The sequence below is a fragment of the Kogia breviceps genome, chromosome X (assembly GCF_026419965.1).
Source record: "Kogia breviceps isolate mKogBre1 chromosome X, mKogBre1 haplotype 1, whole genome shotgun sequence".
Lineage (NCBI taxonomy): Eukaryota > Metazoa > Chordata > Mammalia > Artiodactyla > Physeteridae > Kogia > Kogia breviceps.
In genome coordinates, this window is record NC_081330.1 from 75,467,923 (window position 1) to 75,490,459 (window position 22,537).

General features: G+C 37.6%; 1 protein-coding gene across 4 annotated transcripts in view; it reads left to right on the forward strand.

The window, feature by feature from the left end:
• Positions 1-22,537, forward strand: part of OPHN1 (oligophrenin 1) — a 731,745-nt gene that overhangs the window by 564,732 nt on the left and 144,476 nt on the right. For all 4 annotated transcript variants that reach the window (XM_059051488.2, XM_067023139.1, XM_067023140.1 and 1 more), the window contains exon 18: positions 456-561. In XM_059051488.2, the coding sequence (XP_058907471.1) occupies positions 456-561 (106 nt within the window). The remainder of the gene's footprint in view (positions 1-455; positions 562-22,537) is intronic.

Here is a 22,537-nt window from a genome sequence, read left to right on the forward strand (position 1 = left end):
CAGAAGCATACCTCCTAGTTCCACAAGGAAAGTGGGTGGGCAAGGGATTCCAACTGGAAGTTTACATGTGGAACTTTAGGAGCAACCTGATGTATCCAGAGTTCTGACTTGCTCTGAGACAGTCCTGTCTTCTCTACTCATATTTTTTTATCTCCTCTCTTCTATTTCTTCATCCTTCTAAGCCTATTTCTTTGCTCTCAATCTATGTTTTTATCTTTTAGTCAGTCTCTCTCCCTCCCTTTATTTCTTTCAGTGTCTTTGTTTCTTGGTCTCTCTTTGTCATTGTGTCCCTGTGTCTATATATCTCTCTCTTTTCATCTCTTTGACTCTATGTGTCTCTGATTGTGTCTGTGTGTGCACATGTGCATGTGTGTGTTTGCCCCGTGTGTATATGTATGAGATTTTGCTTGATCCAATTGCCCAGAAGGCAAAACTATCTCTCTGTTCTCTCTCAGAGTCTGACAACCTGGATTATCGGCTGGGAGCTATTCATTCCTTGGTATATAAGCTACCAGAAAAGAACCGAGAGATGCTGGAACTTCTTATAAGACACTTGGTCAAGTAAGTAACTTCTAGGTTTTCAGGAAGAGTTCCTATTAGAGGGCTGGCCCACATGGTAGCACTGCAGAAAACTGTCTGTCAGCTCATTAAGTCCCAGCCCCCAACTGCTTCATCCTGGGCAGTCTGAGTGCTCTGTGAGAAAGGCAGTTTTCCCTTTACCCTTATTTATATCCTCTCAGGATCATCATGCATCTTAGTTGAGGGGTTGTCTCAGTTGAATGGTAACACCAGGTAGAATGGTGGCTGAACACAAGCTTTGCTGTCAGATAAACATGGGTTCAAATCCCAGCTGTATAATCTTAGGAAAACCTCTCTTAACCTGTTTGGTCATCTATAAAATGAGAGTAGTATTCCCTACCACATAAGACTGTTGTGTGGATTTGAATGAATACAGGTGAAGTACGTGGCACACAGGAAGTTCTCAAGACATGGGAGTTATGATTATGGTCACCTTCTTTGCTTGGGTGTGGCATGTAGGAACAGATAGCAGCATTCCAAAGAGTAGGTCTGGTGATGGGCTCTAAGATGGGTTGGTGTAAGGGGCATGTGTGCCCCACTGTGGTGCTTCCTGGCATGAAGGTTCAATGTTGTGAATAAAGATGAATTTATTTGACTCAAAAGGCTAGCTGCTCTAAGGAAACAGTATGGTGCAGCAGAAAATACTCTGTCCAGGAGTCAGCAAACCTGGGTTCTAGTGTCAGTTCTGCTATTAGCTTTCTTGATGACCATGCACAGGTCACTCTTAAGACAACTCCTGGTGTATTAAAAAGTAAATAAGTGAGACAACAAGCTTAGAAAAATTGTGATGCACTTTAAGTGTTTGTGTTTAACAAAATAAAGCTATCAACACACTCATAAATGCATTGATGAGATGTTTTAACCTCATTTGGGGAATATCTCAAAACACCTAAAATTGAGGCCCTTAGTGAAGGTTAAGTGGCCCTCTTAACCTCTTGCTGTAATAAATCCTGATCACTCTGCACCTCTGGAACTCAGGTTCCCCTGTGATATGCTAATATCTCTCCAAGATCTGGCCAACTCCGACATTCTAAGTTTTTTATTTTGGGTTTTTTTTTAATATGTCTATAGCCAATATTGCAGACAAACAGGCAGAATTAACAAGACAATGGGTTTTATATTTATTGCCAATGTTTGTAATTTGGGCTAATAGCAAACATTAAAAAGCATTTTCTTTCCAAAAAATTGTTTATGATAATCTCCGTAAAGTACAAAAATCATCACATGTTGTTAATTTGAAGTTGCCCGGGGAAAAGGGACTTCGGGTTCAAATTTCAGCTTTATTGCTAATTTGCTATGAACCTAAAGAAAGTCCATCCTACTCTCTGGGCCTCAGTTTGGTCATCTATAATATGAGGAGACTGGAATAGCTAATCTCAAAGGGTTCTTCCAGCTCTGACTTTCTAAGAGTCTTAATATGTGACATGAGCCAAGGATTCAGTTGAAGATTCTCCTACTAGCAGTTAGTGAGAGACATCTACCTCCCTCCACCCAAAGGCTGGCCATCTACCTTACTTGAAGCATCTTGCTCCTCAAAATCCTTAGAACAAAAGGAACAATAGACACAAACACACAAAGCACAGAACTAGAAAGACAAATAACCTTAAATATTTGAAAAACTGTGCAAGTTCACTTATAATAAGAAAAATGCAAATTAAACCTTCATTGAGATACCATTTATTGGCAAACCCTAAAGCTTGACCACATTCTGTTTATGAGACTTTGGGGCACAGGGAGTCCAACACATTGCTGGTGTTAATGCAATACAAATACAGACCTACAGGAGGGGAATTTGGCAATATCTAACAAATCTGCATTTTCAGTTACCCTTTGACCCAGCAACTCCACTTTTAGGCATCTACTCTGAAGACATACCTCCACAAATACAAAACAACGCATGCCCAAGTTTGTGTCAGTGCAGTGTAATTTTTAGTAACAAAATATTAGAAACAACATAAATGTCCAACAATAAGTGGCTAGTTATGTAAATCATGGTATATTCAAGCAATGGGGTATTATATAGTCATTAAAAAGAATGAGGAAATATGAATTTTGTTTTTGAAGTGATTTCCAGATGCATTACAAATTTCTGCACAAAAACTTGTACACAGATATTCATAGCAGCATTATTCAGTTATCCAAAGGTGGAAACAGCCCATATGACCATCAAAGGCTGAATGGAAAAAATAAAATGTGGTATAAACATACAATGGAAAATTATTCAGCCATAAAAGAAATCAAGTACATGGATGAACCTTGAAAACATTATGCTAAGTGAAAGAAGCCAGACACAAAAGGCTACATATTATATTACTCCATTTTTATGAAATGTCCAGAAAAGACAAATCTATAGAGGCAGGATGTAGGTTAATATTTGCCTAGGGCTGAGACATGGGAAGTAACAGCTAATGATTACAGGAATTAGATAGTGATGATTGTTGGACAACTCTGTGAATATATTAAAAACCATTGAATTTTACCTTTTAGAAGGGAAAATTTTATGGTATATGAAATATATCTCAATAAAGCTGTTATAAAAACAAACTAATGAAAATAGTTACTAAGGGGGTGTTGACCTTAAATAGACTATCAGATATTTCTTCAGCAAAGATGGGTTTATTTGGGATGAGCAGAGATTTGTAATTCGGAATCTGCAACAATGCCAAACAATGGGCCAGTCCCCACATGACGAGGGAAGGACAACACTTTTATAGAGGGGAAAAGGAAGTTGGGACGGCTATAGTAAACAAAGAGTCCATGGCTTTTCACTGGCATGAGTCCTTGACAGGAAAGAAAATCTTGTTTTCTTCCTGTTGGGCTCTGCTAACATGGCAGGTTTGAGAGCTCCCCCTTCTGGTCTCCTGACTTTATTTAATTGAGGCTTCTCTTTTTTTTTTTCCTTTTTTACAGGGGATAGGTGGTGACTAGGGTGGAAGGGACAAGGATGAGAGCTCGATTCCTCTGAGTCCACCTCCTTATATGGTTTTGACTTTTGAGCCATATTAATATTTTAGGTATCCAAAAACTAAAATTAAATCAAAAGGAAAACATTGAAAACCCTAAAATGGAATGCAAAAAAGCAAATGAATCTAAATGTTTATCAAATTCATAGCATAGTCATAAAGAGGAAACAGTTTCTTTTTGTTTTTTTATGTGTCTTATTCTTTGAATCACTGCTTCAGTTACTTACGTATCTTATAAATTTGAATATGAAGGAATAATATAATTTTAAACAACAAAATGTGTTTTATTTTAAAATGTATATGAAAACATGTTAATTTAATACTAATTGAAATTGAAATGGATTTTGTTAAATTGAATTTTGTTTTAAATAATTTCATCTTTTGGGATCAAAGTTAAAATTTTACCTACAACTTTTTTTTAACATCTTTATTGGAGTATAACTATTTTACAATGGTGTGTTAGTTTCTGCTTTACAACAAAGTGAATCAGTTATACATATACATATGTTCCCATATCTCTTCCCTCTTGTGTCTCCCTCCCTCCCACCCTCCCTATCCCACCCCTCTACGTGGTCACAAAGCACCAAGCTGATCTCCCTGTGCTATGCGGCTGATTCCCACTAGCTATCGATTTTATATTTGGTAATGTATATATGTCCATGCCACTCTCTCACTTCATCAGAGCTTACCCTTCCCCCTCCCCATATCCTCAAGTCCATGCTCTAGTAGGTCTGTGTTTTATTCCCATCCTACCCCTAGTCTCTTCATGACATTTTTTTCCTTAGACTAAATATATATGTGTTAGGATACGGTATTTGTTTTCCTCCTTCTGACTTACTTCACTCTGTATGACAAACTCCAGGTTTATCCACCTCGTTACAAAAAACTCAGTTTCATTTCTTTTTATGGCTGAGTAATATTCCATTGTATATATGTGCCACATCTTCTTTATCCATTCATCTGTTGATGGACACTTAGGTTGCTTCCATGTCCTGGCTATTGTAAATAGAGCTGCAATGAACATTTTGGTGCATGACTCTTTTTGAATTATAGTTTTCTCAGGGTATATGCCCAGTAGTGGGATTACTGGGTCACATGGTAATTCTGTTTTCATTAGAACTTCTGTACTGTTCTCCATAGTGACTGTATCAATTTACATTCCCACCAACAGTGCAAGAGTGTTCCCTTTTCTCCACACCCTCTCCAGCATTTATTGTTTCTAGAGTTTTTGATGATGGCCATTCTGACTGGTGTGAGATGATATCTCATTGTAGTTTTGATTTGCATTTCTCTAATGATTAATGATGTTCAGCATTCTTTCATGTGTTTGTTGTCTATCTGTATATCTTCTTTGGAGAAATGTCTATTTAGTTCTTCTGCCCATTTTTGGATTGGGTTGTTTATTTTTTTGTTATTGAGGTGCATGAGTTGCTTATAAATTTTGGAGATTAATCCTTTGTCAGTTGCTTTATCTGCAAATATTTTCTCCTATTCTCAAGGTTGTCTTTTGGTCTTGTTTATGGTTTCCTTTGCTGTGCAAAAGCCTTTAAGTTTCATTAGGTCCCATTTGTTTATTTTTGTTCTTATGTCCATTTCTCTAGGAAGTGGGTCAAAAAGGATCTTGCTGTGATTTATGTCATAGAGTGTTCTGCCTATCTTTTCCTCTAAAAGTTTGATAGTGTCTGGCCTTACATGTAGGTCTTTACCCCATTTGGTGTTTATTTTTGTGTATGGTGTTAGGGAGTGTTCTAACTTCAAACGTTTACATGTACCTGTCCAGTTTTCCCAGCACCACTTATTGAAGAGGCTGTCTTTTCTCCACTGTATATTCTTGCCTCCTTTATCAAAGATAAGGTGACCATATGTGTGTGGGTTTATCTCTGGGCTCTCTATCCTGTTCCATTGATCTATTTTTCTGTTTTTGTGCCAGTACCATACTATCTTGATTACTTTGGCTTTGGAGTATAGTCTGAAGTCAGGGAGCCTGATTCCTCCAGCTCCATGTTTCATTCTCAAGTTTGCTTTGGCTGTTTGAGGTCTTTGGTGTTTCCATAAAAATTGGGAAATTTTTTGTTCTGGGTCTGTAAAAATTGCCAGTGGTAGTTTGATAGGGATTGCATTGAATCTGTAGATTGCTTTGGGTAGTAGAGTCATTTTCACTATGTTGATTCTTCCAATCCAAGAACATGGTATACCTCTCCATCTATTTGTATCATCTTTACTTTCTTTCATCAGTATCTTATAATTTTCTGCATACAGGTCCTTTGTCTCCTTAGGTAGGTTTATTCCTAGATATTTTATTCTTCTAGTTGCAGTGGTAAATGGGAGTGTTTTCGTAATTTCACTCTCAGATATTTCATCATTAGTGTATAGCAATGCCAGAGATTTCTGTGCATTAATTTTGTATCCTGCTACTTTACCAAATTCATTGATTAGGTCTAGTACTTTTGTGGTAGCATCCTTAGGATTCTGTATATGTAATATCATGCCATCTGCAAACAGTGACACCTTTACTTCTTCTTTTCCGATTTGGATTCCTTTTATTTCTTTTTCTTCTTTGATTGCTATGGTTAGAACTTCCAAAACTGTTGAATAAGAGTGGTGACAGGGGGCAACCTTGTCTTGTTCCTGATCTTAGTGGAAGTGGTTTCAGTTTTTCACCAGTGAGAACGATGCTAGCTGTGGATTTGTCATATATGGCCTTTATTATGTTGAGGAAACTTCCCTCTATGCCTACTTTCTGCAGGGTTTTTATCATAAATGTGTGTTGAATTTTGTCAAAAGCTTTCTCTGCATCTATTGAGATGATCATATGGTTTTCCTCCTTCAGTTTGTTGATATGGTTTATCACGTTGATTGATTTGCATATATTGAAGAGTCCTTGCAATCCTGGAATAAACCCCACTTGATCACGGTGTATGATGCTTTTAATGTGCTGTTGGATTCTGTTTGATAGTATTTTGTTGAGGATTTTTGCCTCTATGTTAATCAGTGATATTGGCCTTTAGTTTTCATTCTTTGTGACATCTTTGTTTGGTTTTAGTATCAGGGTGGTGGTGGCTTCGTAGATTGATTTTAGGAGTGTTCCTCCCTCTGCTCTCTTTTGGAAGAGTTTGAGAAGGATAGGTGTTAACTCTTCTCTAAATGTTTGATAGAATTTGCCTGTGAAGCCATCTGGTCCTGGGCTTTTGTTTGTAGGAAGATTTTTAATCACAGTTTCAATTTCAGTGCTTGTGATTGGTCTGTTCATACTTTCCATTTCTTCCTGGTTCAGTCTCGGCAGGTTGTGCATGTATAAGAAGTTGTCCATTTCTTCCAGGTTGTCTGTTTTATTGGCATAGAGTTGCTTGTAGTAATCTCTCATGATCCTGTGTATTTCTGCACTGCCAGTTGTTGCTTCTCCTTTTTCATTTCTATTTCTATTGATTTGAGTCTTCTCCCTTTTTTTCTTGATGAGTCTGGCTAATGGTTTATCAATTTTATTTATCTTCTCGAAGAACCAGCTTTTACTTTTATTGATCTTTGCTATTGTTTCCTTCATTTCTTTTTCATTTTTTTCAGATCTGATCTTTATGATTTCTTTCCTTCTGCTAACTTCGTTTTTTTTGTTGTTGTTCTTCTTCTTTCTCTAATTGCTTTAGATGCAAAGTTAGGTTGTTTATTCGAGGTGTTTTCTGTTTCTTAAGGTAGGATTGTATTGCTATAAACTTCCCTCTTAGAACTGCTTTTGCTGCATTCCATAAGTTTTCAGTCATCGTGTCTCCCTTGTCATTTGTTTCTAAGTATTTTTTGATTTCCTCTTTGATTTCTTCAGTGATCACTTCGTTATTAAGTAGTATACTGTTTAGCCTCCATGTGTTTGTATTTTTTACACATCTTTCCCTGTAATTGATATCTAGTCTCATAGCATTGATGTCGGAAAAGATACTTGATATGATTTCAATTTTCTTAAATTTACCAAGGCTTGAGTTATGACCCAAGATATGATCTATCCTGGAGAACGTTCCATGGGCACTTGAGAAAAATGTGTATTCTGTTGTTTGTGGATGGAATGTCCTATAAATATCAATTAAGTCCATCTTGTGTAATGTATCATTTAAAGCTTGTGTTTCCTTATTTATTTTCATTTTGGATGATCTGTCCATTGGTGACAGTGGGGTGTTAAAGTCCCCTACTATGATTGTGTTCCTGTTGATTTCCCCTTTTATGGCTGTTAGTATTTGCCTTATGTATTGAGGTGCGCCTATGTTGGGTGCATAAATATTTACAATTGTTATATCTTCTTCATGGATTGATCCCTTGATCATTATGTAGTGTCCTTCTTTGTCTCTTGTAATAGTTTTTATTTTAAAGTCTATTTTGTCTGATATGAGAATTGCTACTCCAGCTTTCTTCTGATTTCCATTTGCATGGAATATCTTTTTCCATCCCCTCACTTTCAGCCTGTAAGTGTCCCTAGGTCTGAAGTGGGTCTCTTGTAGACAGCATATATATGGGTCCTGTTTTTGTATCCATTCAGCCAGTCTGTGTCTTTTGGTGGGAGCATTTAATCCATTTACATTTAATGTAATTATTGATATGTGCATTCCTATTACCATTTACTTAATTGTTTCGGGTTTGTTCTTGTAGGTCTTTTCCTTCTCTTGTGTTCCTTGCCTAGAGAAGTTCCTATAGCATTTGCTGTAAATCTGGTTTGGTGGTGCTGAACTCTCTCAGCTTTTGCTTGTCTGTAAAGGTTTTCATTTCTCCATCAAATCTGAATGTGATCCTTGCTGGGTAGAGTAATCTTGGTTGTAGGTTTTTTTCCTTCATCACTTTAAATATGTCCTGCCACTCCCTTCTGGCTTGCAGAGTTTCTGCTGAAAGATCAGATGTTAACCTTAAGGGGATTCCCTTGCATGTTATTTGTTGTTTTCCCCTTGCTGCTTTTAATATGTTTTCTTTGTGTTTAATTTTTGATAGTTTGTTTAACATGTGTCTTGACGAGTTTCTCCTTAGATTTATCCTGTATGGGACTCTCTGTGCTTCCTGGACTTGACTGACTATTTCCTTTCCCATATTAGGGAAGTTTTCAACTCTCATCTCTTCAAATATTTTCTCAGTCCCTTTCTTTTTCTCTTTCTCTTCTGGGACATCTGTAATTCAAATGTTGTCGTGTTTAATGTTGTCCCAGAGGTCTCTGAGACTGTCCTCACTTCTTTAATTCTTTTTTTTTATTCTGCTCTGCAGTAGTTATTTCCACTATTTTATCTTCCAGGTCACTTATCCGTTCTTCTGCCCCAGTTATTCTGCTATTGATCCCATCTAGAGTATTTTTCATTTCATCTATTGTGTTGCTCATCGTTACTTGCTTCCTCTTTATTTCTTCTAGCTCCTTGTTAAATGTTTCTTGCATTTTGTCTCTTCTCTATCCAATATTTTGGATCATCTTTACTATCATTTTTCTGAATTCTTTTTCAGGTAGCCTACCTATTTCCTATTCATTTGTTAGTTCTGGTGGGTTTTTACCTTGCTCCTTCATCTGCTGTGTGTTTTTCTGTCTTTTCCTCTTGCTTACTCTGTTTGGGCATCTCGTTTTTGCAGGCTGCAGATTCGTAGTTCCCGTTGTTTTTGGTGTCTGTCCCCCGTGGCTAAGGTTGGTTCAGTGGGTTGAGTAGGTTTCCTGTTTGGGGGGACTAGTGCCTATGTTCTGGTGGATGAGGCTGGATCTTGTCTTTCTGGTGGGCAGGTCCACGTCTGGTGGTGTGTTTTGGGATGTCATTAGCCTTATTATGATTTTAGGCAGCCTCTCTGCTAATGGATGTGGCTGTAGTCCTGTCTTGCTATTTGTTGTGCATAGGGTGTCCAGCACTGTAGGTTGCTGGTCGTTGAGTGAAGCTGGGTCTTGCTGTTGAGTTGGTGATGTCTGGGAGATTTTTGCTGTTTGATATTACATGGAGCTGGGAGTTCTCGTGGATAAGTGTCCTGAAGTTGCTTCTCCCACCTCAGAGACATAGCCCTGATGCCTGGCTGGGGCACCAGGAGCCTTTAATCCACATGGCTCAGAATAAAAAGGAGAAAAAATAGAAAGGAAAGAAATAATGGAAGGAAGGAAGGATGCATGGAAGCAAGAAAGGAAGAAAGGAAGGGAGGAAGGAAGAAATGAAGGAAGTAAGTAAGGAAGGAAGCAAGAAAGGAAGGAAGGAAGGAAGCAAACCAGAAAGGAAGGAAGGAAGGGAGGGAGGGAAGGAGGGAGGAAGGGAGGAAGAATGGAGGGAAGAAGGAAGGAAGGAAGGGAGGAAGCAAGGCAGGAAGAAAGGAAGGAAGAAAGGAGGGAAGAAAGTAAGAAAGAAAGAAAGAAGATAAAATAAAGTAGGATAAAATTTAAAAATATTATTAAGAAGAAAAATTTTATTTAAAAAAAAACGGTTCAGTCAGAACCCTAGTATAAATGGTGAAAGCAAAGCTATACAGACAAAGTCTCATACAGCAGCACACACATACACACTCAGAAAAAGAGAAAAAGGGGAAAATAATAATATATCTTGCTCCCAAAGTCCACATTCTCAGCTTGCGATGATTCGCTGTCTCTTCAGGTATTCCACAGATGCAGGGCACTTCAAACTGATTGTGGAGCTTTAATTCGCTGCTTCTGTGGATGCTGGGAGAAACCTCCCCCTCTTCTCTTTGTTCACACAGCTCCTGGTGTTCAGCTTAGGACTTGGCCCCGCCTTTGCGCGTAGGTTTTCCGAGGGTGTCTTCTCTTCGCTCAGACAGGACGGGGTTAAAGGAGCAGCTGATTCGGGGGCTCTGGCTCACTCAGGCTGGGGGAAGGAAGGGGCACAGATGTGGGGTGAGCCCGCGGTGACAGAGGACCGTGTGATGCTGCACCAGCCTGAGTCGCGCCATGCGTTCTCCCGGGGAAGCTGTCCCTGGATCCCCAACCCCAGCAGGTGCAGGCTGCACAGGCTCCCAGGATGGGCAGTGTGGAGAGTGACCTGTGCTTTCACACAGGCTTCTTGGAGGCGGCAGCAGCAGTCCTAGTGTCCCACGCCTGTCTCTGGTGTCCGTGCCCCTGACCAGCCGTGGCTCACGCCCGTTTCTGGAGCTCCTTTACGTGGTGCACTTAATCCACTCTCCTCTCGTACCAATAAACAAAGAGGCAAGAAAAAGTCTCTTGTCTCTTTGGCAGCTCTGCCCCCGTCTCTGGAGCTCCTTTAAGTGGTGCGCTTAATCCCCTCTCCTCACACCTCAGGAAGCAAAGGGAAGAAAAGGTCTCTTGCCTCTTCAGCAACTCCAGACTTCGCCCGGACTCCCTCCTGGCTAGCTGTGGTGCACTAACCCCTTCAGTTTGTGTTCACGCCACCAACCCCAGTCCTCTCTCGGCTTCCGACCAAAGCCCAAGCCTCAGGTCCTAGCCCCCGCCCTTCCCAGCGGGTGAGCAGACAAGCCTCTCGGGCTGGTCCGCACCAGTTCTCTGCGGGAATCTCTCCGCTTTGCCCTCCGCACCCTGTTACTGCGCTCTCCTCTGCCGCTCCAAAGGTCCCCCCCCCCTCCACCACCCGCAGTCTCTGCCCACGAAGAGGCTTCTATTGTGTGGAAACCTTTCCTCCTTCACAGCTCCCTCCCACTGGTGCAGGTCCCATCCCTATTCTATTGTCTCTGTTTATTCTTTTTTCTTTTGCCCTACTCAGGTACGTGGGGTGTTTCTTGCCTTTTGGAAGGTCTGAGGACTGCTGCCAGCATTCAGTGGGTGTTCTATAGGAGCAGTTCCACGTGTAGATGTATTTCTGATGTATTTGTGGGGAGGAAGGTGATCTCCGCATCTTACTCTTCTGCCATCTTCTCTCCCCCCTGAAAACAATTATTTCATCTAACTTGCCAACACAGCCTCTGATTCATGCTAATGAAATATATTCTAACAACAGGAAAAACTGCAAGAAAAGTTGTAAGCATCACCCAGTAGGTTTATTAGTACTAGTAATATTATAATTATAAGTTGAAATTATTTTATGTATATGTATCTCATAATTATACAGTAAAAAAATAGTAAATATATTAATATTATCAGAAGCCAAGGTTTATGGTGTGAGAAGAAGAGATATGGATACAAAATTCAAGATGTAAAGAAAAAAAAATTCTATAATGGTAAAGTTGAATTGAGAATGCCAATATGAACTTATGATTTAAAAACAAAACAGCAAAATCTTCTATTCACTTAACCAGTCTTGAAATGATTTTACCCAAGAAAGCAATAAACACATGTAATGCCCAGATCTTTTGTCTCTAAATATCATTCCCTTCTCAAAAGTGCCAAGTCTTCTTAGAGGACTGGCTGATTCCAAGTCTGGGGCAAGGAAAATACAAGGTGAGCCTTGGATCAAGTATACCTTTGTAAGCAAAGAAGAGCTCATGCACTAATAGGGTCATGTCCCAAAGACTTGGGAATCTGCTTGGAAAGGCTGACACTGATTACATCTGGAGCAACCGACTCGTCAAAAACAATGTGCGCTGTATTTGATAATAACATTTTGAATAAATAAAAATCCATGGGAGGTAGTTAAAGTAAGGAAAGCCCTTTATTACTGAAGAATACCAGCTAGTAAATGTAGGAGGAATGATAGAATTAGAAAAACTAGTTTTCAAAAAGCTACAGTAATCAAAACAGTGTGTTATTGGCACAGAAACAGACACATGGATCAATGGAACAGAATAGAGAGCCCAACAATAAACCCATGCACCTATGGTTAGTTAATCTTTGACAAAGGAGGCAAGAATATACAATGGAGAAAAGACAGTCTCTTCAATAAACGGTGCTGGGAAAACGGGACAGCAACATGTAAAAGAATGAAATTAGAACATTCTCTAACACCATACACAAAAATAAACTCAAAATGGATCAAAGACCTAAATGTAAGAGCAGATACTGTAAAATTCCTAGAGTGAAACATAGGCAAGACACTCTTTGACATAAATTGTAGCAATATTTTTTGATCTGTTTCCTAAGGCAAAGTAAACAAAAGCAAAAAAAATAGAACAACAACAAAAAATGGGACCTGATTAAACATAAAACCTTTCACACAGCGAAGGAAACCATTGACAAAATAAAAAAAACATTCTACCAAATTGGAGAAAATATTTATAAAAGATATGACCAATAAGGGGTTAATATCTCAAATATATGATCAGCTCATGCAACTCAATATTGAAAAAACAACCCAACTAAAAAATGGGAAGACTTGAATAGATATGTTTCCAACAAAGGCATACGGATTACCAGACACATGAAAAGATGCTCAACATTGCTAATAATCAGAGAAAGCAAACAAAACCTCTTTGAGATATCACCTCACACCTGTCAGAATGACTGTCATGGTGGGGGGGTGGGATGAATTGGGATATTGGGATTGACATATATACACTACTATGTATAAAATAGATAACTAATGAGAACCTACTATATAGCACAGGGAACTCTACTCACTGCTCTGTGGTGACCAAATGGGAAGGAAATCCAAAAAAGAGGAGATCTATGTATACGTATAGCTGATTCAGTTTGATGCACGGCAGAAACTAACACAACACTGTAAAGCAACTATACTACAATTAAAATTAATAAAAAAAACATGGACAGCACCAGATGATTTTGATGTTGCAAACGGTAAGGACAAAGTGTCATGCAGTGTTGATTAAGTGAAAGATACTCATTGCAAAATCAAGGGTGTGAGGGTGAGTAAGAGGAAAATAATTTTTAATTGATAGCTCAGAAAAGTATTAATTTTATAATCTCATGTTTTGAACCAATCAAATGTGACACATTATAACCTGCTACCACTTTTAATACAGAAAAGGTAGCATTTGGCAGAGTTTAAAAATCAGAATTCAGCTTTTATAGAAAAATAAATAAGACTTTGGATATGAGTATCAGCTTGACATAACTAAATATTTTTGAGAAAAATTAATAAAAAGGAATTTTAAATGGATGCTCCAGTTCCTACATCATTTGTAACTATTTTTCCTAAGTTCAACAGTATATCATAAGAATAAGTGGAAACATCCTGGAGCTAAGGGATAATTTTGACGATGCTCTGCAAGTAAACACTACTGATCTGCTACCAAATGAGGCCAACTCCAAGGAAACCTCTGCATTCAAACCAGGAAATATCTCAGAAGAAAATGCAACCCACATATTCATTGACATTCAAAGTGTGGATAAAAGCAATTTGACATCAAAAGTATCCAACATTACACAAGTAGCTTTGTTTATTTCTCAAGCAGATCACAGTCTTGGTGAATGTCATCCAAATCCCAGAGTTAACATTTCTACCTTGGTATTGTCAGTGATTGGATCTGTTGCAATTGTTAGTGTTATTTTAAGTGCCACTATTTATATTTTAAAGAAGAAAAGAAATGCAATTAGATCGAGGACTGGATTTTAATAAAATAAACAAAAGTGAAGGATACTGTGAATTTTTTAATTCTGTGTGGATCATTAGCTCATGAAAATAATTTTAAGAAGTCTGCATGGATACATAGATTAAATACAAACACCCAGAGATATTTGAAATACTGTAAATCAATATTAAAAGTAAAATTTTATTTACTCATGTTTCATTTATCATCCATAGTGATAAATAAAACTCTTTTCTTCTTGCTAAACAAACAAACAAACAAAAGAATGACTGTCATCAAAAAGGAACCCTGGTATGCTGCTGGTGAGAATGTAAATTGGTGCAGACACTATGGAAAATATTTGGAGGGTCCTCAAAAAACTAAAACTAGAATTACCATATAATCCAGCAATTCCACTCCTGGGTATATATACAAAGAAAACAAAACACTAAGTCAAAAATATACATGCACCCCAGTGTTCATAGCAGCATTATTTACAAAAGCCAAGATGTGGAAGCCTAAGTGTCCATTGACAGATGAATTGATAAAGCAGCTGTATATATACATACAATGGAATATTAGCCATAAAAGGAATGAAATTTTGCCATTTGCAACAACATGGATAGACTTGGATGGTATTATGCTAAGGAAATAAGTCAGGCAGAGAAAGACAAATACTATATGTTGTCACTTATATGTGGAATCTAAAAAATAAAACAAACAAATGTACATAACAAAACAGAAACAGACTCACAGATGTAGAGGACAAACTAGTGGTTACTAGTGGGGAGAGGGAAGTGGAGAGGGGTAAGATAGTGGTAGGGGACTAAGGTACAAAGTACTATGTATAAAATAAATAAGCTACTAGTATATATTGTATAGCACAGGGAATATAGCCAATATTTTATAACTTTGAATGGAGTACAATCTATAAATATATTGAATTACTATGTTGTACACCTAAAACTAATATTGTAAATCAACTACACTTAAGAAAGAAAACAAAAAGAAAAACTACAAGTTTGTAACCTCAGCACCCTGTTTCAGGCATGGATCCAAACCAGAGTAAAAGATTTTTCAGGAACAAGATATTCATATAGTTTCAGAGTATTACCCACAGATTACTTACTAATTACAAATGGGAACTGTATCTTTACAATGAAGTTATCTGGCAAATACCACCTTAGTTGATCAAATTTAACATCACTAATAATGATACAAACTGACCTTATCTACCTCCTGATGGGATACAGTAAGAAGTATACAACATAAACAAATATTTTTGCCAAGAATGTTTAACCCCAATCAAATTTAGCCTTTTAAGTTTACAGGAAATACAGGGTATAGAAAAATGCAGAATGTTTGACATTCTTTGAGACAACTGGCTTGGAATTTTTATAAAAGTCAATGTCCTGGGGAAAAAAGGTAGTGGTACTTTTTTGTATTAAGAGGCTAAAGAAACATAAACAAATGCAGTGTATGAACTTTGGATCTAGATTTGAAACATCCACCTATAAAATAATTTTTTCATGACATTTGAGAAATTTGAATATGGACCAGATATCGGATGATATGGTATTATTATAAATTTTCCTCAGTGTAAAAATGTTATTGTGGTTTTGTAGGACAACATGCTTATTATTTGGAGATTAATACTAAAGTATTTATGGTTGAAGCAATTTACTTTTAAAGGGCTCAGAAAAAAAATATACAGAGAGAAAAAGCAAATGTAGGAAAAAGTTAATTCCTGAATTTAGGTATAGACAGTATTAATGTTCATAGTACCATTCTTTCAACTTTTTTGTATCTTTATAACCAAGAGTTATAGGGAAATGCAAATAAAAATAGGCTTATTTCCAACAGGGAAATTTACACAGGAGAAGAAAATCTAAGTGCTTTCAAAATTCACATAATTTTCCTGCCTGCCAAACACTGCTTTCATAAGCTATATGATAATTATAACTTATGCCTTTATAGTGTGTCCCCACTGCTGGCCCATTTTCTAGGCTAATAACAAGCAAACACAAATTGACATCAGCCAATTTGAGATTCCCAATTATTCCATTCTTTTTGCTTTTTACCTATTGCTTCCATTAATCTGAAGTAGGAGAAAGGTACAGGTTACCTCCCCCACAATCTCACGACCAGTGGCATATACAATGCAAGCAAGCCTCAGGCCTAATTCTGCCACTCATGCAGGTATTTATCTCGAAGCAGATTCAAAACAGTTGTACAACATGTTCTGTAAACTCAGTGAAGTCTCAGCTCTCTTTCCTTTCAGTTGCTCTGACTGCATCATGCATTAAAGTTTAAATTGAAACAGATGAGATAATATTACAGCAACACAATTGTAATCAGGCAATAAAATCCCATGATCTAATGCCCAAATGCAAGACCACTTTGCAACCCTAGGCTTGGGCTACCATTCTAAAGGGTGTGAGCTCTTAGGCTTATTAGAATCTTCTTATTTTTGTAATAATAGCACTTCTGTTATTTCTGAAGCAATACTATTGCATTGTAGATATTGGAAAATATAGAAGAGCAAAAAAAGTCAATAAACAAAAATAAAAGGTTTCTATTCTCAGCATCCAAAAATCACTACTATTAATATATTCGTGCTTTTTCTTCTGGATCTTTCTGTGAGTGTGTGTGTGTGTTTATGTATACACACACACCCCACACAGACACATTTACATTTTTTACCAAATTGAGGTTATGCTGTTCAGTAACACCAAACTTTTTTCAGTTCAACAAGTTCTACCTCTCCAGACCATATTAACATTTCCTTAGCTGACCCCAAAATTAGTTATTCTGTAGAGTCTTTTTTGTTTTTTTTTAACATCTTTATTGGAATATAATTGCTTAACAATGGTGTGTTAGTTTCTGCTTTATAACAAAGTGAATCAGTTATACATATACATATACATATGTTCCCATATCTCTTCCCTCTTGCGTCTCCCTCCCTCCCACACTCCCTATCCCACCCCTCTAGGTGGTCACAAACCACCGAGCTGATCTCCCTGTGCTATGCAGCTGCTTCCCACTAGCTATCTATTTTACGTTTGGTAGTTTATATATGTCCACGCCACTCTCTCACTAGTTGTCTACTTTTGTCATTGTATTTTTCAGCTTGTTCCCCTATTTTCTTTATTTCTTATAAAGTAGAGGTTATATTTTAAGGATAGATGGATTCAAGTTAACTATTTTGGGGGTAGAACACATCATAGGTGATTTTGTGTACCTTATGCTGCATCACATCTGAAGCATAATATTAGTTGACCCACCTTACTGATGTTAAGATTGATCATTGCTCTATTCTAACCTGTCAATGAAAGCTTGAGAATGTCTATACAATATTTCTAGCCAATCCACAATCCATTTATCTTGACACATCTAAGCAATGAGAAATCAGTTTGCCACCAACCATGCTAATTAACAGATCCATTGGTGTTGATTGGAGATGAGGTTAGCTGAAGCTTATAGTAGCCTGGCTTCTGATTAGTCTTTTAAATACTAATTAATCAGCCCTAGAGTATGTAAGTATGCATTTAAAATTAGAATACTACAACCATAACTGACCTGTCCTAGAGTCGGCATGAAAACTAACAAACACATACATCAAATTTCATCCATTCTAAGGGGCACTTGTCTGTTTCAAATTGTAACCTGAATTCTGGATGCATCTTAGAATCAATTGTTTCTTAAAATCACTGTTGTCAGTTTTTATGTAATTATCATAACCTCTACATGCATGAACATGATCATAGCTGCTCATGTTGTAGTCATTTTAGTTAAATTATGTTCATTGTTGAGTTTATTTTCTATTTAAAATGTCTTCAAAAATATTACATAATGATTTGACAGTGAAAGTTTTTCTTTCTCAGTGGTACATAATATAATAATGGTGTGATTGCAATTGATGACATTGATGAAATTTAGGACATGGCACTGGCTATGTTGTAGTATTTAAAGTAAATTATGGATAATATAACACCAATGGATGAAACCAAAGCTATCTGCCCTTAAGGGCATCATCTTCAGGGATTGGGAAGTTACCAAAAGCTTAGCTTCTCTGTACACCAGTGCCAAATCAAACCTTGGAGACAGATTTTTGGGTGAATAGAAAAGGATAGCTTTATTACTTTGCTAGGCAAAGGGGGACACAGCTGGCTCCTGCCTGAAAAACTATGTGTCCCAATCCCAGAGGATTTGATGAAGGATTTTATAACAGTGGTTCAAGGGTGGGGTCTCTGACAAGATTAGGTTATGTGTAAGGCCTGCACTCCTCTAATCTGGTCTCAGGTAATCTTCTTGATGAGCTTCTCTGGTTCCTTTAGTCTTTCCTCAGGTGGCTTCCTGGCTGCTTCTCCCTTGATTAGCAGCTGTTCAAATCTGCCCTTTGTAACACAGGGAAAGTCATGCAGGCTGGAGTCTTGCCTACAAAAAAATGGGGAGGCCTGGGAGCCCCACAGGGCCATGCTTGGTCTCACTCCCCCCTTTTTCTTTGATCCTCCTCAATCTTGAGGAGAGCAGATATTAGATGAGAAAGGGAACAATCATTTTGGATAGAGATGTTAATCATAAAGTCAGCAGAGGAACTCGGTTTTAGGGGAACTTGGTTTTAATCCCCACTTTGGTTTTTCTCCAAATCTTTCAGGGAACTGGGTGACGACCATTCTGACTACTTCCTGCTGAGATGGGGTGTCTAAATTTTGGGGAGTAGATACCAAATTTACAATATTTGAGCTCCAAGTCCTGGATCCGAGTCTTATGTGATTAAGATCTTAATCCCTTGGTCTGCCATTTTGGTGCAACAGGCCCAGTTAGAGGTAAGAAGAATGACAACTGGAATTTTAGTAGACAGAAAAGATCTCATTTCCTTAGGAATTCAGGGTAGTAAGTCTGAAGCCCAGTGTGGAACTGGTACTTCAGAGAGACTTGTTGTAGCTAGTTGTTTCCAAACCATTTCCTGTATGGGGAAAACCCATCTAGGCAATCCTGAAGACCCAGAAACAGGAAGCTGACCACATATCTGGCAGTTAGAATTATCAAAAGGATCAGCATATGGATCTATAACTTAGTACATAAGAGGTATGAGAAAGAATAAGAAAACAGAACTTTCATTCTGCTTGTTGGAACAAATACTTAAAGTTTCTGAGTAGTAAGAAGAATGTCATAGGATCCCTTCCATTTTTCTTCAAGCTGCTGCTCAGATCCTTGCTCTTTTCTAAAAAAAATTATTTATTATTTTTGGCTGTGTTGGGTCTTTGTTGCTGCACACAGGCTTTCTCTAGTTGCAGTGAGCAGGGGCTACTCTTTGTTGCGGTGCACAGGCTTCTCTTGTTGTGGAGCACAGGCTCTAGAGCACATGGGCTTCAGTAGATGTGGCACGTGGGCTCAATAGTTGTGGGTTGTGGGCTCTAGAGTGCAGGCTCAGTAGTTGTGGTACATGGGCTTAGTTGCTCCCTGGTATACGGGATCTTCCCGGAGAAGGGCTCGAACCCATGTCCCCTGCATTGGCAGGCAGATTCTTAACCACTGTGCCACCAGGGAAGCCCCCTTGCTCTTTTTCACACTTTCAGCAGCACTGGGTCTCCTGCTTTAAAGGGATACAAGGGAGCTTCCAGGTGAGGGGGAGACCTGTGGAACACAAACTCATGCAGTGGTTAACAATTTACCAATGTGTTGTACATACTGTTTAATTTTTGCCTCCTGTGTTAGAAATGTTTCTCTTTCTTTACTCTTAGGAGGTAAGAGTGGTCTCCTATACACCTAGCCCACTTCTAGGGGCCATCAGTATACAAAGGAGAACAATAAGCAAGACCTTGTTCCATTTTAGATGAGTTTCCTGGCATTGCTTGATGAGCATTTTCTTCAGAGTGTGGTTCATCTTCTTAGCCTTTCTGTAGATTGGGGTCTCCATGCTGAGTGAAGTTTCCATTTTATACCTAAACCTTTATTTGCTGTTTGCATTATTTCTGTGATGAAAGTAGATCCATTGTTGCTCTGAATAGTAGAGGGAAGGCCGTACCTAGGAATAATGTCCTTAAGAAGGGTTTTTGTCACTTCAGATGCTTTTTTCCATTCTGGCTGGAAAGGCCTCTACTCAACCTTCATCCAGGTAAAATCATCTTAAATCTTTAGCCAAAATCTTGTTGAGGAGGGTGGGGGACTTTTAAAATCCTTGTGGCATCCTGAGTCTGAAGGAATAGTATAAGGAACTCTCATATGCCTATAAGGAACTCTCATGTGCCTATCACCCAGCTTCAACAATTTTCAACATGTAACAAATCTTGTTTCATCTATATCCCTATTCATTTCCCCTCCTCCTATATTATTGTGAAGCAAGTCTAAGACATTATTTTATCCATAAATATTTCAGTATGTATATTGAAAAATGAAAATTCTTTGTACATATAAACACAATATAATTATCACATCTGAAAACAAACTGTTAATAATTACTTAATATCATTAAATATTCTGTTCAATTTTCCAGTAGTCTCAAATATGTCATATATATATATTTTAATAAGGATCCAAATAACGTCCACACATAGGAATCTTTTCAGATGTTTTTAAAGTCTCTTTTAATCTCTAGCAGAGGTCAGCAAACGTTTTCCAGAAAGGAGTAGATAATACATATTGAAGGCTGTGTGAGCTATATGGACTCTGTTGAAGCTACTTAGTTCTACCTTTATAATACAAAAACAGCCATTGATAATATGTGAATGAATAAGCATAACAATACTCCAATAAAATTTTATCTACAAAAACAGATTGGATTGGGCCCAAGGGCCATAGTTTGGTGATCCCTTATCTATAGCAGTAGTTCTCAATCTTTTGTGTGTATCAGAATCACTTGGAGGGCTAATAAAGAACACAGAGACCAAAGTTTAATAGGATAGGGCCTCTGTGTTTTTACCATGTTCCCAATCTGTAAGTTTCTTCTTCATCTCTTTCATTTTTCTTATAATTTATTTGTTAAAGAAAACAGGTCATTAGTCCTTTAAAGTTTCCCATATTTTGAATAAGAGGCTTGCTCTGATTCACGTTCTTTTTTTCATTTGGTTTTTGGGGATTTGGGGTGGGTTTTTTGGTTATTTTGGGTTTTGGGGGTATGGTCTTTACAGTGGGGAGGGCAAACATACTTAATAAATGGTTCTGTATTCTTCTAACAGTAGACATGTAATGTGTGACTGTTTCTTTTTTCCATTAGTTTCAAGGGAAGGACTTTCTTAGAGTCACTGAATGGCAGAGCTGAAAGGCTCTTTAGATTACCCAATAACCACCTCATTTTATAGGTGAGGGAACAGATACCTAGGGATGGAAAAAGATAGGCCCAAAGTCATACAATGCGTTAGTGATGCAACCAGTTTAATGAACTTATTCAGTTTTTATTTTTATTTTTTCATATTTGTTGAGGTATAATTGACAAATAAAAATTGTATATATTTATGGTATATTACTTATATACCATAATGATGTTTGGTATATGTATATGTTGTGAAATAATTGCCACAATATAGCTAATTACTATATCTATCACCTCATATAGTTACCATTTTCTCCCTTTCTTCCTTCCTTCCTCCCCTCCTCCTTTCTTTCTTTCTTTCTTTCTTTCTTTCTTTCTTTCTTTCTTTCTTTCTTTCTTTCTTTCTTTCTTTCTTTCTTTCTTTCTTTCTTTCTTTCTTTCTTTCTTTCTTTCTTTCTTTCTTTCTTTCTATGAAGAACACTTAAGATCTACCCTCTTGGCAAATTTCAAGCACAAAATACAGTATTGTTAACTATATTCATATTGCTATATATTAGATCTCTAAAACTTACTCATCTTATGTAACTGAAAATTTGTACCTCTTGACCAACATCTCCCCCATTTTCCCCTCCCCCAGCCCCTGGCAACTACCATTCTACTCTCTGTGTCTGGCTTATTTCACTTAACATAATGTCCTCCAAGTTCATCCATGTTGTTGCAAAAGGCAGGATTTCCTTCTTTTTTAAGGCTTATTGATATTCCATTTTGTGTATATGTTTATCTGTTTGTCCATCTAAGGACACTTAGGCTATTGTGACTAATGCTGCAATGAATATAGGAGTACAGATATTCTCTTTGAGATATTGATTTCATTTCCTTTTAATATATATCTACAACTGGGATTGCTGGATCATAAAGTTATTCTGTTTTTAATAGGCATTTAAATTTATGACCTGTGATCTAAACCATCTAATCAAAATTATTTTTCCTAAACTGGAGGCTTTTTATAAGCTCTCTCTAATACCTGTTTATTTGGTTTAAATTTTGATGTTCAAGAAGTCGTATCCATTGAGGACATGGGGAGGGGGAAGGGTAAGCTGGGATGAAGTGAGAGAGTGGCATGGACTTATATATACTACCAAATATAAAATAGATAGCTAGTGGGAAGCAGACGCATAGCACAGGGTGATCAGCTCAGTGCTTTGTGACCACCTAGAGGGGTGGGATAGGGAGGGAGGGAGGGAGGGAGATGCAAGAGGGAAGAGATATGGGAACATATGTATATGTATAACTGATTCACTTTGTTATAAAGCAGAAACTAACACACCATTGTTAAGCAATTATATTCCAATAAAGATGTTAAAAAAAG